Source organism: Epinephelus fuscoguttatus, linkage group LG2 (assembly GCF_011397635.1).
Source record: "Epinephelus fuscoguttatus linkage group LG2, E.fuscoguttatus.final_Chr_v1".
Lineage (NCBI taxonomy): Eukaryota > Metazoa > Chordata > Actinopteri > Perciformes > Serranidae > Epinephelus > Epinephelus fuscoguttatus.
Genome location: NC_064753.1, coordinates 22307608 through 22322983, shown reverse-complemented (window position 1 = coordinate 22322983; position 15376 = coordinate 22307608). Strand labels below are relative to the sequence as shown.

The following is a 15376-nucleotide window of genomic DNA, read 5'->3' as shown; positions in this document are numbered from 1 at the left end:
AATTTGTCAAAAGGTGGAAGTGGGGCTGGTGCGTGTGTGTGTGTGTGTGTGTGTGTGTGTGTGTGTGTGTGTGTGTGTGTGAGATGGACTGGTTCTGTCCAGCATATGCCCAACGTATGCTGGGATAGATTCCAGTCTCCATAACCCTCACCATGACTGAGTGAAATGAGCATTTGTGACATTTCCCTGCTAAGGATTTTCTCTCATGTCTCTCTGCCTACGTACTTTTTTTTTTCATTGTTCTCTCTCACTGTGTCGCTGTAAATCTCTGCGGTCATCACCCTGGCTGTCTGCCATCCTAGGTCCCATGGTGTGGTATCAGAAGTTTGAGTATGCAGTAGGTCACTGGCTACAGAAGACCGCAGAGCATGTGTTTGGCTCGGTGCTGTGCAGTCCAGGATGTTTCAGTCTGTTTAGAGGATCAGCCTTAATGGATGACAATGTACTGAAGAGATACACAACAACTGCAACCAGAGCTTCAGAATACGTCCAGTATGACCAAGGTTGGTTGGGAAATGCACCCACCACTTTTGCATAACCATTTTGCCTAGTTTTGTCTTTTTGTCTTTCCTCTTTGACTGTTTGCGTTCATTTCTCGCATTTCTTTTCTGTCTTGTGTGTGCATCTATGTTTCTAGGGGAGGATCGTTGGCTGTGTACTTTGTTACTGCAACAAGGATGGCGTGTCGAATACAATGCTGCATCAGATGCTTACACCAACTCACCACAAGAGTTTCAAGAGTTTTATAACCAGAGGAGACGATGGGGACCATCTACACTGGCTAATACACTGGACCTTCTGCACAGGTTAGTGTTATTTATTATTATTAATAGTAGGGTTTACATCCCAAGCCAGGTACTCTCTCACTTTACTGACTAAAAACACTTGAGTAATATCTACAGGTATTCATCCTAAATCTGTTTAAGATGACACGAGGACATGTACATTACATTGATATTAACTTTTCTGTGGTTGTGACTAAAATTACAGTGGTGCAGAAACAGTGAAGAGAAACTCGTCCATCTCCAGGCTTTACATCTTGTACCAGATGTTCACTGTTAGCTCCTCTATCCTCGGTCCAGCCTCTGTGACTCTTATGATAGCAGGTAGGTTCAAGCCTAGTTTACTACGCTACCTTGCTGGGTGTTGTTTAATGACTGCAGCAGGGTAAATGTTTTCTTCTTTACCTGTTTCCCTGTTTCTCTCACCTCCGTCTGTTTTCCCTAATCATGTTTTTTTTAGTATTGAGTCAGTGAGGGCTGAATGCATCAATCAAGTCAGACTCTTTCTGCATTTACATGAACTCGAAAGGCAAAAATGATTATATTTTTGTGTTTTGTTTTCATGTGTAGCTGCTTACTAAGTTATGCTAGCTTACAAGTGAATTCTGTATTATTTCATGTCATACTGTGATTGATTTGTAAATATGGATATTGGGAGCAGTCACATCGTAAGACTGGCATCATAAGTTTATGATTTAATTTCCTCTGAAATGAATGAATCTTGGAGGACTGTATCCAAGGCAGGTTAGGCAATATTACAGCATTACAGTATACCAGAGTATTTAGAAATTCCCACAGTATGATTTTCAATACCGTCAAAAAGACAGACGCTCATCTTTCTATTAAATTCATATTGAGAGGCTGTATTGAGGATTTACTGTAGCACCCAGCTTGCCCAGTCTCTACTGGTGGAACAGGCAGCTAAGCTGAGAAATAACTGCCAGTGGTGAAGACAACATACAGGACCTATAAACAGTCGGCCAGCAACAGCACAGTGGCCGAGGTGAAAAACAGCAGATTTTCTACATCTAACTCGGTGAATGAAGGGTTTATCTCGACACAACCAGAGATGGTGATTGTTGGAACAGTGGATGAACTAATTAGATGACTAACAAAACTAATCAAAACGGTTTGGGTGAGTTTTATCTTGTTTCTGTCGAATTTGAATTAAGTGTGTTTTAAGATGAGTGAACTTGGCAGACAGAGAAACTGTAAAGCCTAATTTATGGTACAGTGCTTGACACTTATGAGTATTACTCAACAGGATTGACATATTTTTGACATAAAAGTATCGCTCAACATTTTTCTTTCATGTCACGCACCTGGAGAATTTTGTCACATTGCAGACAGCGTCATATTTGGTCATGAGATGTGATTGAATAGTGTTACGAACATCACCATGGAAATAGCAGTTTTCGATCCACATGGACTCGAACTGCAGTCAGTGTTTCTGTCCACAGAAGCAACCATCTGTCTGCAGCTGAGAGGACAGCAGCTAGCAAAACTGCCTTCAGCAGGCTGTATGACAGCAGACATTTACTGAACCAAAATAGTTTTCATGTCAGCGAGACAGGAGGTAATCAATAGTGTTTATATTTATGGATAAATTGATTTTATTTCCCTACCTACCGCAGTGAGGGAACCTGCTGCATACTACTATCGTCATATACTACATAAGGTATGAAAAAAATAGATATGCCCAAGCATAATCCATAATTCATTAAAATTCCATGGACTTGGCCTGAATCAAAATAGACTTTTTATTAAACTACAGTAGTGATTACTAGGATATCCCACTTGCCCCGCATATTTTATACTAATAATCTTTCTGTATCCTGTATCTGTATGGAATTTTATCAAAGTCCATCTAACTGCATCTGTTCCCTCTCTGTCTTTTCCTGACAGGTGCTTTCCAGTTTGTCTTCAAAATCAGTGGTACACTTTCCATCATCATCGCAAGCATTCCTCCTGTGTTCTACATCATCGTCTGTTTTATAGCCAAGCCTAATACCCAAATAACCATTGCTGGCATTATGAGTGTCCTGTACGCATTCCTCATGACTGCATCCCTGTTTTCTATCATCGGTGGGTAAAAACTCTTTGTGACTTCATGTGTTTGTGTCTGACTTTTTTCCATATTGTGATTTATATTATAAACCCCTAAATGCACATACATACATAGGATGGGGGATATTGAAATTCCCATACTGACAATATTGCTTTAGGAAAAATTATACATGAAATTAATAAAGCTAAAGAGACCTATGGAGTAGAGATGCAAATGTTGAACTGGCAATAAGTGGCCTCAATGTAGGTAAGCGCAATTTTACACAACAGCATGCTGAGATAAATAAATCAGGTCAACCAACTGTTGAGGTTATCTTTATGCAATGACCATCACGTTTGTATTTTGTTGCTTTTGCAAAAGCCACAGTGATTGAGGGCTGATTGCTCACCATGGTGGGAGTTTTGGTCCGGCTGCTCTTTGTGGATAAAGTCAGTGGCCGATTTCTCCTTTTTTGTTTGATTTAAGCTTTTTTTTTTTTTTTTTGTCAATTAACAAGAGCAGACATCTTTCCTGCTGGGGTTAGGGCTACAGGGGTAATTACAGTGTCAGACGTATGCTAGCATGCTACAAAAATGCGGTGAAGGATAGAGAAAGCAAGAAAAAGAGACTGAATATAGCACAAAATTCATCACAGGTGTTGCATAACTGAACATCTTTCATATCATATCACCCAAGCCTGACATACATCATGTTCCCCTTTTAGGTGACATGGTGATTCAGGGCACCTTCCTGACCCCCACTGGCTTGTTTTTGGTTTCTATGACAATCATGTACGCAGTGACTGCTATACTACACCCGGAGGAGTGCGGTATGGTTATATTATATGATCATAAACATTGTTTTTACATTTATGTTATGTTATGTTATAATATTATCTTTATGTTCCATTATGTTGTGTTATTTCTCCTCCAGGGATGATTATCTATGGTCTGATGTATTTCATCTGTATCCCCAGTGGATACCTCCTACTGACCATCTACTCACTGGTTAACATGCACATTGTGTCCTGGGGCACAAGGGAATCCAAGTAATGCAATGATCATTATTAGCTGGAGTAGTCTTACCTCCAGCTGCAAACAACCATTTTCATTATTTATTAATCTTTTAATGAATCATTAATATAAAGCGATATCATTTTAACTATAATAATTGCATGACAAAACTTCAAGATCTAATCACCCAATAATCTAAAGCCAATCTATTGGTTGATTACCTGTCTTCTCATTTCAGCACTAATGGTGTTAGTTGTAGCAGTAAAGATAACTGTTAAGGGGAAAGTTAAAAGTAGTTTTAGGGGAAGCAAAATCAGTAAAAAAAAAAAAAACAGTAGTGGATTAAGTTGTATTTTCTACCAGTAGCATGAGCAGCAATAATGGTGACTGGCAATAATCACTTAATTCATAATGCACACAAACTTCAAGAGGAAGCATTCTCTCAATACTTAAGAACTCCCTAAGTATCGACATCGTAATGCTAAATATATGATACAGAAATAATTTAATCAATCCACTTCTATTTGTATGGCATATACAGTATAAGCTAATAATGAATTACACAGGAACAGATGAAATTTAAAAGGCAGGAAATAAAATAGCTACAGTCACATAACTGTAACATATAGTAAACCAAATACAAAATAAGGGTAATACCCTTATTGGGTGATATTGGGTGATATTAGATATCACCCAAGCCTAGTATCAAATATCATTATATACCGTATATAATGACATTTGATATTAGGCTTGGGTGATATCTAATATTATAGCTTGATATTGTCCTCAAGCTCTCTTAGCTTTTTCAAACAGATAAATACACAATAGAAACCCTTATTATAATACAACTGTTTTGTATTCTCATCTCTCTAAGCCACAGAACTGAGACTGGTTTAATTGCCTCGTTAACACTTCATTCAAACTGAATAAAAACAAATGAAAATCTCACTCAAACCCTCTTGGTTACTCTTGTTACTCATCCAGTTAATTGCTCCACTGTTTCAACAATCACCAGCTCCGGTTTGGTTGAGATAAACCCTTAATTCGCTGAGTTAGATGTAGAAAAACAATACTGTCTTTTCCCACGGTTTCTTTCGGTCGTTGCTGGCTGGCTGTTTCAAGTCCTGTGCACACATATGTGCTGCTCATGTAGCCAGTGTGGCAAGGGCGTTATCCCTTCACCATAGGATGTCACCGAGTCTTTAAGCTCAACTACCTGTTCCATCAGTAGAGACTGGAGACTGCCCTCTGGTGGCGAATGCTGTACAGTACACATGAGTTTAACAGAGGAGTGTCTGTATTTCTAACGGTATTGAAAATCATACTGACTTGATTTTTAAGTACCCTGGTATACCGTAATACCATGATACCATCCCAGCCTATGTGACACTGTGCAGATATGTAGAATATAAGTTGATGAAATCCATCAAGTCATCCATTCACTCTCCACTACTTATTCAGTTTGGGTAGTGGTGGAAGCAGACTATTGTTAAGCAATGATTCACTTCAAGAACAGACAGGTGGAAGCCGCAGGGAATTCATTTGCTTGTAATTATGCCGATGTGCATTCCCAGTAATCACTCACTGTATCTGTCTGTACTTTAATGAGTGTATGCTTTTTCTTACTATCCATCCTTCTGTCTGCTTGTCAGGGGACAAGAAGAAGTGAAGAAGAACCATAATCTTCTGTGTGACAAAACCTGTAGACTCTGCTGCTGGGACATGAAGTGTCAGGTACTGTTAGCAAACAGCTAATGACAAGCCTTCCAGTGGCTAAATAGATGGACGGATTCATTCATTTTATCCTGTCATTTTTTTCAGGTAACACAAGAAACAGAGAATCTGATGATTCGACAGATCACAGGCCAGAATGCACAGCAAGCCCCTCCTCTTCAAATCACCCAACCAGACTCGGTAACTCAACAGACAGCTATAAATGTGGAGCCTCAAGTCATTGTTGACATAACCAAAACAGTTACAGAAGCTACGAATCCTCCAAGTAACAACCTGAAAGAGAAGTTGGCAAAAGGCAATGATGCTGGCTCCTATAGCAGGTATTTATTTTCAATTCCTTTTTTCTCTTTTGTTTATCAGTAATGTATCTGGTCACTGAATATTTCAATCAATCCATTAAAAACATATACAGCCATTAAGTTGATCACCTGTTAAGCCCACTGGCCAAACTGACACACCTGAGATTATTAACACAACCATGCCCAAAAACTCACTGTTGATTCAGATTTAGATTATCCTCCGTCTTTGTAGAAGGACAAATGCACCTATACACTTGAATTGTGAAATTCATACTACCAAACATTCACAAAAATGTTCATGTGCAGTGATGACAGTACCAAGAAAAAGAGCATATCACCGAGTTTATCTGACAAAGATGATATTGAGGAGGATGATGACAGCATGATTGCTGACCAAGAAGAGGACTTTCCTGTCAGCGGTGAGAAGTACTTCAACTGTGTATTTGTCCTGTATATTACATACTGCAATTCATACAAGTCTTAGTGTTATGTATAGCATACTATAATGATGTTATTGGTGTGTGTGTGTGTGTGTGTGTGTGTGTGTGTGTGTGTGTGTGTGCGTAGACTGGGTTGTGCCGGTGAAAGAAGAGTTTTTGAAGAAGCTGACTTATGCCAACATGAAGAGAAATCTACAAGAACAAATAAGGTAAATAATTACAGTTCTCCAAGGAAATTCTGATAAACTTTACGTGTGGTTGTATATTTGTTTTGTCCTAAGGAGGTATTAAATCACGTCACACTAAAAACACAGTCACTGTTGTATCAACTAAAACTGTACAATTACAATTGTTTGTTTTGTGCATTTTTTGCCCTCAGATACGTACTCCGTAACAAAGATGAGGATGATTTGTGTGAGGAACTGGTCATGATGTTGACGGACACTCTTCATGACGAGCTAAGTGGAGTGGGGCCTGAGGATGTTCTGTCACAAAGCCAGCTGGAGGAGTTACAATCTACACTGGAAGAGCGGGTAATGATGATAATAATAACAATAGTATTATAATAATAATTACGGGTGGGCATTTTAAATTATTTCTATGTTTAGTCGCATTAAATTATTATGAAGTAGTCACAAAATAAAAAATAAAAATGACATAAGGAGAGAGTCTGGAATTAACACTGAACCAAAAAAATGTGGATAGGGGTTGCCTACCCCTCTGTGCTGCACAGACTGTGGAGAAAAATGGAAAAACTAGTTGGGCATTTTTGTGTAGAAACATGGAAGTTATTTTACGGTTAAGAAAACGTAGCACCAAAGAAAAAGGGCTGTCTAACAGCAAAGCGCAGCGGTGACAATAAATTTAGCAACCACTTTGACTGATTTTAATTTTTTTTCTGACTTTATATATATATATAAAATACTATTTTAATATATTATACTACTATTTTCAGCAATCCATATCAAATAAAAGGTATAATTTTATTATATCGCATACAAATGCTTCTATTTCAAAGGCTTTTAATTTTATGAAACCCATACTTTCATAAAAAGAAAAGGAATGATTGAATCACTGAGTGAGTGACTGACTGTCTTTATCTCCCAGGCTCGGCGAACCCTTATATCCAGTCAAATGGAGAAATTAGAGAAGAGAATAAGGGTAGCCATCAAGAAAACACTCACTGCCCCGCAAGTGCAAAAACTTGATGAGGTAAGACCTGATTCAGCCACTGGCTCTGTTAGAACCACGGCTAGCAGGGACAAGTCAGTGTTGATTGAAGAGCTGTGAATTGTTCTTACAGATAAACAAATGGAAACTTTAATGGATAATTAAGAAAATGTATTGCTAAAACAATAGTTCACACCTGACAGGTTGGATTGGGTAAGGTGACAAAGCCAGGTAAAAAAACAACATATAAATAACAATCCTGATATTTTATGACCATCTCTGTGATGGTCTCAGTCAGACAAAAAATATTATTGCCTATGGAGCACACTATAATTGTGTGTGTGTGTGTGTGTGTGTGTGTGTAGGGTGAGCATGACTTCTGGATCAAGTTACTCGATCGCTACCTGAAGCCTAGTGTTGACACAAAAGCACATCTGGAGGAAGTCACCAGAGAACTCAAGTCACTACGCAACAAGGTCAGCTATCTGCATTCACTATTTATGTAAATCTGTCTCTTTTTTATCTTTGTGGCATGATTTATGTCTCACACGAGATGTGCATCTATATTATTTTATTACTGTTTGGACATACTGGAAATACTGACAGTGTATTAGGACAGTTTATTTTCCAATTATTCATTTACTGTTCATTATTTATCATGTGTAAGCATGACAACAGCAAGTCAAACAGAGAATTGCTTTATCTATCTTTTTATGTTTATTGCTCTTTTGATCAGTGTGTGGTAGACTTTGACCGTGGTCGAGCTGCTCACAAACAGGATGTTACCAAAGTGCATGCTGTGATAACATCAGAGAAAGTGAGCCTAACTAATACGACAAGTGTTAGAGGGTTTTTTTTATAGTCAGTCAATACAGGTGGGTATAATTATTACCTCCGCCAAGGAGGTTATGTTTTCGCCAGCATTGGTCTGTTTGTCTGTATGTTTGTTTGTCTGTCTGCAAAATAACTCAAAAAGTTCTGAACAGATTTTGATGACATTTTCAGGAAAGGTTGATAATGGGACAAGAAACAGATGATAAAATTTTTGGTGGTGATTGGTTGAAGCGAAGTAGATAAAATAATAAAATGGCGGGAAATCCGAGCTGCTTGGCAGAGGTCTGCGCTCTCCGAGTGCTTTTCTAGTTAAAGTATGTAATGACAGTTTCTAAATTTCCTAAAGCACATCCTCTCTTGTGCAAATTGGTATTACCTCCTGGCCAAAATATGTGCTGATACTGCTGTGATAAGCTGACCTTATCCAATAATATTGATCTCCTGATTTATAAGTCATACTCTAATCAGAATTTGCTAGATTTGTTAGCGTCTGTATTATTCAGAAATCATCCCCGATCTTAGTTTGGAATAGGAATGATAATAAGAAAAAAATCCTATGACATTTTAGATCTGTCTGAGACGCTCATTTAAAGCTTGAGTCCATTTTGTCGGTTATTAAGGTAGGCAATAAAATGTACATTACTGGTAATAATCTGTATTAAGACTTCAAGGAGGAGTGTTTAGGATTCAGGGTATCTATTGGCATGTATGGAAAATAATAACTATGGTTTCATTAGCGTTACATCACCTGAAATTAAATATCATTGTGTTTTTGTTCACTTTGAATGAACTGTTTATGTCTACAAAGGGAGTGGGTCCTCTTCTACAGAGTCCGCAATGTTTCTACAGTAGCCAAGCATAGACAAACCAAACAGTCGCTCTAGAGAGTGCCTTTCATGTGTAATACTTAACTCAAAAGCCACTGCAGGTTCTTTACACGCTTAAAAAAGGGAGGGGTGAACAAAGGGGATTCACTTGGTTGTAATCTACACCACTAAATGCAACCAAATCCTACACACTGCTAAATGCTCCTTCCTACCCACAGGCAGTCTTCCTGTATTTCATCATCAACGTGCTGTGGGTGGTAGCTACCTTCTTTCTGCAGGCTATTGGAAATGATGTCATCAGCATCAAGATCCCTAAATACTATCCAAACGGAACTGCATCTGGAGAATTCCTCATGGTCAGAAAAAAGCACAAAGACACACAGACACATGACAGAAATAGTTAAAGGAGGACTGTGGTATATTTTTAATGTCTGTCAGTACTGCTGCAACTTCTGATAAAAGTGATCACCATTACTGTCATTTTGTACCATCAGGTGGAGCCTCTCAGTTTGATGTTCCTGCTGTCTTTTGCTATTCTTCTCATTATCCAGTTCCTGGCCATGTTATATCACAGGTACACACACACACACACACACACACACACACACACACTAAGTTCTGTATGTGCCACTCACCTACTAAATATTCAGTTTTTCCTTTTTTGCTGCTGCACGTGAGATTTGTTTTTGACAACCTCACTGTTAACTCACAGACTGATGATGAAAGCCAAGCAGGAAAACATCCCGACTTTCGGATACTGGAGATTTGATTTTGCGGCAAAGAAATGATGCCACAGTTTTTAAACTGATAATGGATATTTTCCCCTCCATGAGCAGGGGGCTATTGATTAATACATTCTTGCCTTTATGGAGAATTGTAATGACACCTCCTGTTGTTCTGGAACTACTGTACATCCATTTCCTCATTTTCCCATATTTTCTATCGTGTCTCATCTTGGTGCCTCTCTATTTGCAGAGTCTACACTCTGATCCATGTGGTGTCCTTCCGCGGCACAGAGAAAAACTATAGACCAAAAGAGGATGTAAGCAACAACACTCAAACACATGCACATGTATATTCACATAAAACTGCAGGAATTTTGTTTTTGAATTGAAATCCTTGACAGGTACAGGACATGCAGAGAGGCGCAATTATATTAAAGGGATAGCCAGGATCTTTTGACGTGGGGTTGTATGAGCTACTTATCCACAGTCAGTGTATTACATACAGCAGATGTCAGTAGGGCTGTCAAAATTGCTCAAAAATGACGTTCCAATATTCCTTCTAAAAATAACTCATAGGTTAATATTTTTTTCGCATTATGTCCACAAGAGGGCAAACTAATACAAGGAAACATACTTATATATGAAAAATAACTACCTGTAGGTATTTTTATTTCAACATAAACGTCTTTGAAAACATTTACATACCTACACATAAAACACATAAAACAATTATCTATAACGTTACGTTATAAATGACCGCGTACCTCTCGCTCGTCCCCCCTCTCTGACCTGTGACCACACCGCCCGTGGAAGCGCTGCGAATAGCCTCGAAGCACCGGACAGTGACCGGCTTGCGCCCTGCAGCGAGCGTTTTGGCATTTGGTCTATTTTCTGCACAAGCCGCGAGCGAATGTGTCAAGCCAGGTGACAGCGACAACAGCTGGGAGCAGAACCGCTTGTCGACCAGCGTGGAGAAATGCGCGTCTGATGCCAACGCCCACTTGCAAAGAGGACAGCTGCGGTGGTGTTTTTTTTCTCTCTCCACAATCGAATATCAATTTTCACATTCGAAGGTCCATTTTTTTTTTTCAAATTCGAATTTAAATTCGAATTTAGAATATTCGTTGACAGCCCTAGATGTCAGTAAGCAAGCCACCAATTTGGGGAAGAACATAGGAGAATCGACACAGAAGATAGCTATTGATTTTTTAAGGAACATTCTGCTGCTGCCCACCATCCACAACAGTACATTGCTTAGCTTCTGTGGCAGTACTCCTGCCTGCTTCTCCAAACTGGGTGCGACCGCCATCTACTGTAGGTAACGCACTGACTATGGATAAGAACCTTATACAACTCCGCTTCAAAGGATTTGAACTATCTATTTATGCCGTTCTCCTTGAGTGAGGAGCTGCTTGGGGTGCTAACGGTAGATGTACGCTTCCCTCTGCATGGTCATATGGTTGGTGAGTGTAGTTTAGTAGAAAAAAGTAGTTCCTCTGTGGATAATCTTGAGTAACCAGGTCATGATTTCTGGAAAGAGACACTACTGTTTTTCAAATGTATTTTTTTGGCGCACAAGTGCTGAGTGCGCAGACATTGCTAATAACAATAATAATAATAAGCCAATACCTTCAACACTAGGCCACTCACACAAAAACAATCTAGACTAATAATAAATAACATCACAGGTAAGAGGAAACTATGATTATTTGATTTGGGGATAAACTGTCCCTTTAAAAGGTAATTACAATACAGCACAGCACAACTTAAAAGAAAAAAAGGACAGTAAAAATTCAAGCATCTACCAAACTTCTGTATTAGATACAGCCACATATCACAGCTAAAAATGTGACATGACAACTAATTCTTTTAAATTGGAAGGTCATTAGTTTGCAGTGTTGGGAAGTAGTGAACTATATGTAATTAAACCAGTGGTTTACCTGCACATTGCAATATCTTACTGGTAATCTAACAACATTTATGTCTTACGCACAGTGACTCAAGTACTTCAGTTACCTTTTTGCCATTTTTCTGTAGTTAACTACTAAAACTTTTTGGGCCATAAAAGGAAAGATTTTTATTTTATTTTACAATTGCTTCTCTACTATTATTAATCCCCCTTTGACCATAATGTATATTGTCATTTTTCAAAGTAGTTTGAACTACTTTTTCCTACTACTTCTTCCCATGTGAAGGAATTGGTAGCTTGCAAAGTTGTGCCCTCAAAGTAGCTTCCCCAACATTGTTAATTTGTTCCATGCCCAGCAGCCTCTGTCCAAAGTGCTGTGTGTGGACAAACTGTAAAAACTACAGGTAATATCACCACATTAAAAGTTACACATACAACATAAAGTTATATTCATTCAGACAGCCACAGCGGGTCGTTTCCCACCAGGAGAGCCAGAGCAGGTAACGTTAGAGGAGAGGGGGCGTGTTCCACCTACCGGTGTCTGAAGAAAACCGCCGTCTTGTCCTCCATGGTGGCAAAGTGTCCAAAAAGTGTTTCCCCGCTGTACTTTTTGTCTGATACATTTTGAGTGTCCTTTTCTATGGTGTTCTCCGACCTCGTCCAACTTCTTTACCCGGTCACATGTCGAGTGTCGCAGTACTTTTATCGGTCTAACTTTAACCGGCTAACGTGAGCAAACTGAAGTAACGTAGCTAACGGTTAGTCTCGCAAAAGTATGTAACAGTTAACGTTAGCTGTTAGCCGATATCGTTGCTGCTGGAAACCTGCTAACTACCCCGTTTGTTTCATTTGAACGAGCTCACTAACTTTCTAGAGTTTCGTTTAAGTAAAAGAGGCCACCGTGAATTTCCTCAAGAAAATTCCCTAAATCCTGACCGCTCACTCCGTGTCCCTCAGCCGAGACATTGCTAATCACGGGATTTCAATTTCACCTGCGTTTCCTTCTGTGGATACGATCACTTCGGTGCAATACCATCTGTCACCACACACGCTTATTGACAGTTACCATACATTGCAATCGAGGGCGGCGCTGTTTCACTCATTTTGAAATATGAGATTTCAATAATTGAGACTGATGCATTACTTTATTGATTCCATTTACTTATTTATTCATTTATATTTAATAACACGCTTAAAAGTAACTACAGCTGTCAGATAAATGTAGTGGAGTTAAAAGAACCATATATAACTCCGAAATGTAGTTATGGTGGAGTAGAAAAATAGAGTAGAGTGTTGGGAAGGTTATTTTTGAGATCTGATAGGTTAAAGATTACTAGCCCTAGTTACCCTGTGAGAAATGCAATAAGTAATGTAACTATTTTAATTACCTCATCAAAGTAATGTAACGTATTACAATTGATTACTTTTGATTACCTTTATAACAAATGTTTCAAACAGGGCAATCTAGCTGAAAAATGTCTGGAAACAGGCTATGTCAAAATACAGCATTCCTGCACAATCAATGACACGATGCAAGGCAACAGAATGAATGATTGATATATATATATATATATATATATATATATATACATACACACACCTGCAAGTACTTGTACAAGTACAAGTTAAGTACTTGTACAAATTAAGAACTTGAGTAAATGCTTCAAGGACCTACATTTATTTGAAATATCAATTTTTGTATAACCTGGGTATAGTAGTAACACTGCAACATTTACAACAGCATAAATTTTAGGGGTGTAGTAGTTGTATTTTACAAAGCTCAGATATGACAATGCAACTTTTCACAAGGTGACTCAGTATTTTCTCCATAATATATATTTCAGTTGTTAAAATGAGTGTTGATTAGAAGAAAAAGCTAGATGCAACAAACATGGTCAAAGAAAAATCTAGTAACATTTTAAGCCAGAGACAAAATGATTATGTTACCACCAGAGAAAGTCTCTGTTAGGATAAGTCTGTTCATTTACTTGCCATTGCTTACACCTGACATCCTTTTTTTTCTGTGTGTGTGTGTGTGTGTGTGTGTGTGTGTGTGTGTGTGTCTTCCTGTCACATAGACGGCGGATTACGAAGACTTGACTTTGGAGAACCCCAGCGCCACTGGACTTTACATTACCAGCGATGATCTGTAGTCCATAACAACCGACTGTCACAACCAGCACACATTGGCTTCGCCGGTGGCATCCAACCAGCAGATCTCTTTCCATTTAAGGGCTGCCAATCAAATTTTTTTTTTCCAGATTTCACAATGCACTAAATACATTTGATGATTAAACAGCATAGAGGATAGTCTGTCAAACAGTCTTCGTAGATAGGCCATGCATTCATATTGGTGATCAGGAAATCATCTCGTCTTCACCTCTTCTGCAGCAGCTGCAACACATCCATTGAATTTTGTTTTGCAATTTAAAATGAATATTTGTTGAGATGTAAGCTCCGCTTTCTACACAATGGGATCTCAGGTAGGAGTGTTCCTAATTATCGTGTTTTATTTGAATGCATTTCCTTTAAGACTAGTATTTATTCTATGTGTGGTTTAATGCATCGGGTCCACAGACTTGTTGAATATTATTATCCTAAATCAGTGTAATTTTGTGATTATTAATTTTTGTTCTTACATGGATATATCAAAATCTTTTTTAATGAATCACAATCATGAGCTAGATGGAGATGGAAGCAAATCATTTTCACTTGTCCAAGAAAAGTTTGTCTGAGCTCAGGTTAAAAATCAAATGTGCTGCTCCCAAGAAACCAGACCTTTAAATATTTTCAAATGCAATACTGGCACAAGAAATACTGTAAGAAATACTCCACTTTTTGTGAACTTCATATATTTTATACTCTTAATAGTTTGGTATAAATTACAGTTTTCTTTTTAATATTATGTCAAGACTGTATCAGTGTACTTATACGATTCGTAACATTGCACTTTACGAAGGGATGGAATGTTCTTGCAAAGATTCAAATAAACTCCCTAAAGAAACTACTGAATTGATTTAAATGTGTGGACAATCCTCTTGTATCATAAGATAAAGATATAATTACATAAATAAATATAATCATAATCGTCGTCGTCGTCGTCCTCCGCTTATCCGGGTCCGGGTCGCGGGGGCAGCAGCCTCAGCAAGGAAGCCCAGACAGTCCTCTCCCCAGCCACTTCCATCAGCTCTTCCGCGGGAACCCCGAGGCGTTCCCAGGCCAGCCGGGTGATGTAGTCCCTCCAGCGTGTCCTGGGGCGGCCCCGAGGTCTCTGATATTCATCTTCTCATTTAATGAACATGAGTAAAAAAGTAATATTTCTTTGTCTTTTGACTGGGCACAAGATTTTTCTTCTGTTTTTTATAAATGTTAAGACTGACACAAATGTGTTTATTCAACTCTGTGGTCAAATGGTGGTTGGCCAAAACACTATCAGATCAGGGAACAGACTACAGTTTATAGTTTCTCCTCGGTTTGGTGTACTCTCCTGGCAGTCTCAACTTCACACCACTAAATTGTTGGTGATCCATTCATGCACGAATGACTATCTTCTTGAAGGCCAGCCTAAGCTTAAAGGATCAGCCACATAAAAGCAG

The 15376-nt window shown here is 38.6% G+C and overlaps 1 protein-coding gene across 1 annotated transcript in view; it reads left to right on the top strand.

Annotated features, from left to right (window-relative positions):
- chs1 (chitin synthase 1) overlaps nt 1–14784 on the top strand; it is a 47443-nt gene extending 32659 nt beyond the window's left edge. The window contains exons 20-36 of the mRNA XM_049562502.1: nt 303–503; nt 638–806; nt 991–1106; nt 2688–2867; nt 3554–3658; nt 3763–3877; nt 5495–5576; nt 5664–5896; nt 6182–6294; nt 6443–6524; nt 6695–6848; nt 7423–7527; nt 7851–7961; nt 9365–9502; nt 9641–9720; nt 10122–10188; nt 13859–14784. Coding sequence (XP_049418459.1) covers nt 303–503; nt 638–806; nt 991–1106; nt 2688–2867; nt 3554–3658; nt 3763–3877; nt 5495–5576; nt 5664–5896; nt 6182–6294; nt 6443–6524; nt 6695–6848; nt 7423–7527; nt 7851–7961; nt 9365–9502; nt 9641–9720; nt 10122–10188; nt 13859–13933 — 2126 coding nt within the window. The 3' untranslated portion in view covers nt 13934–14784. The remainder of the gene's footprint in view (nt 1–302; nt 504–637; nt 807–990; nt 1107–2687; nt 2868–3553; nt 3659–3762; nt 3878–5494; nt 5577–5663; nt 5897–6181; nt 6295–6442; nt 6525–6694; nt 6849–7422; nt 7528–7850; nt 7962–9364; nt 9503–9640; nt 9721–10121; nt 10189–13858) is intronic.
- Nucleotides 14785–15376: the final 592 nt, after the last annotated feature.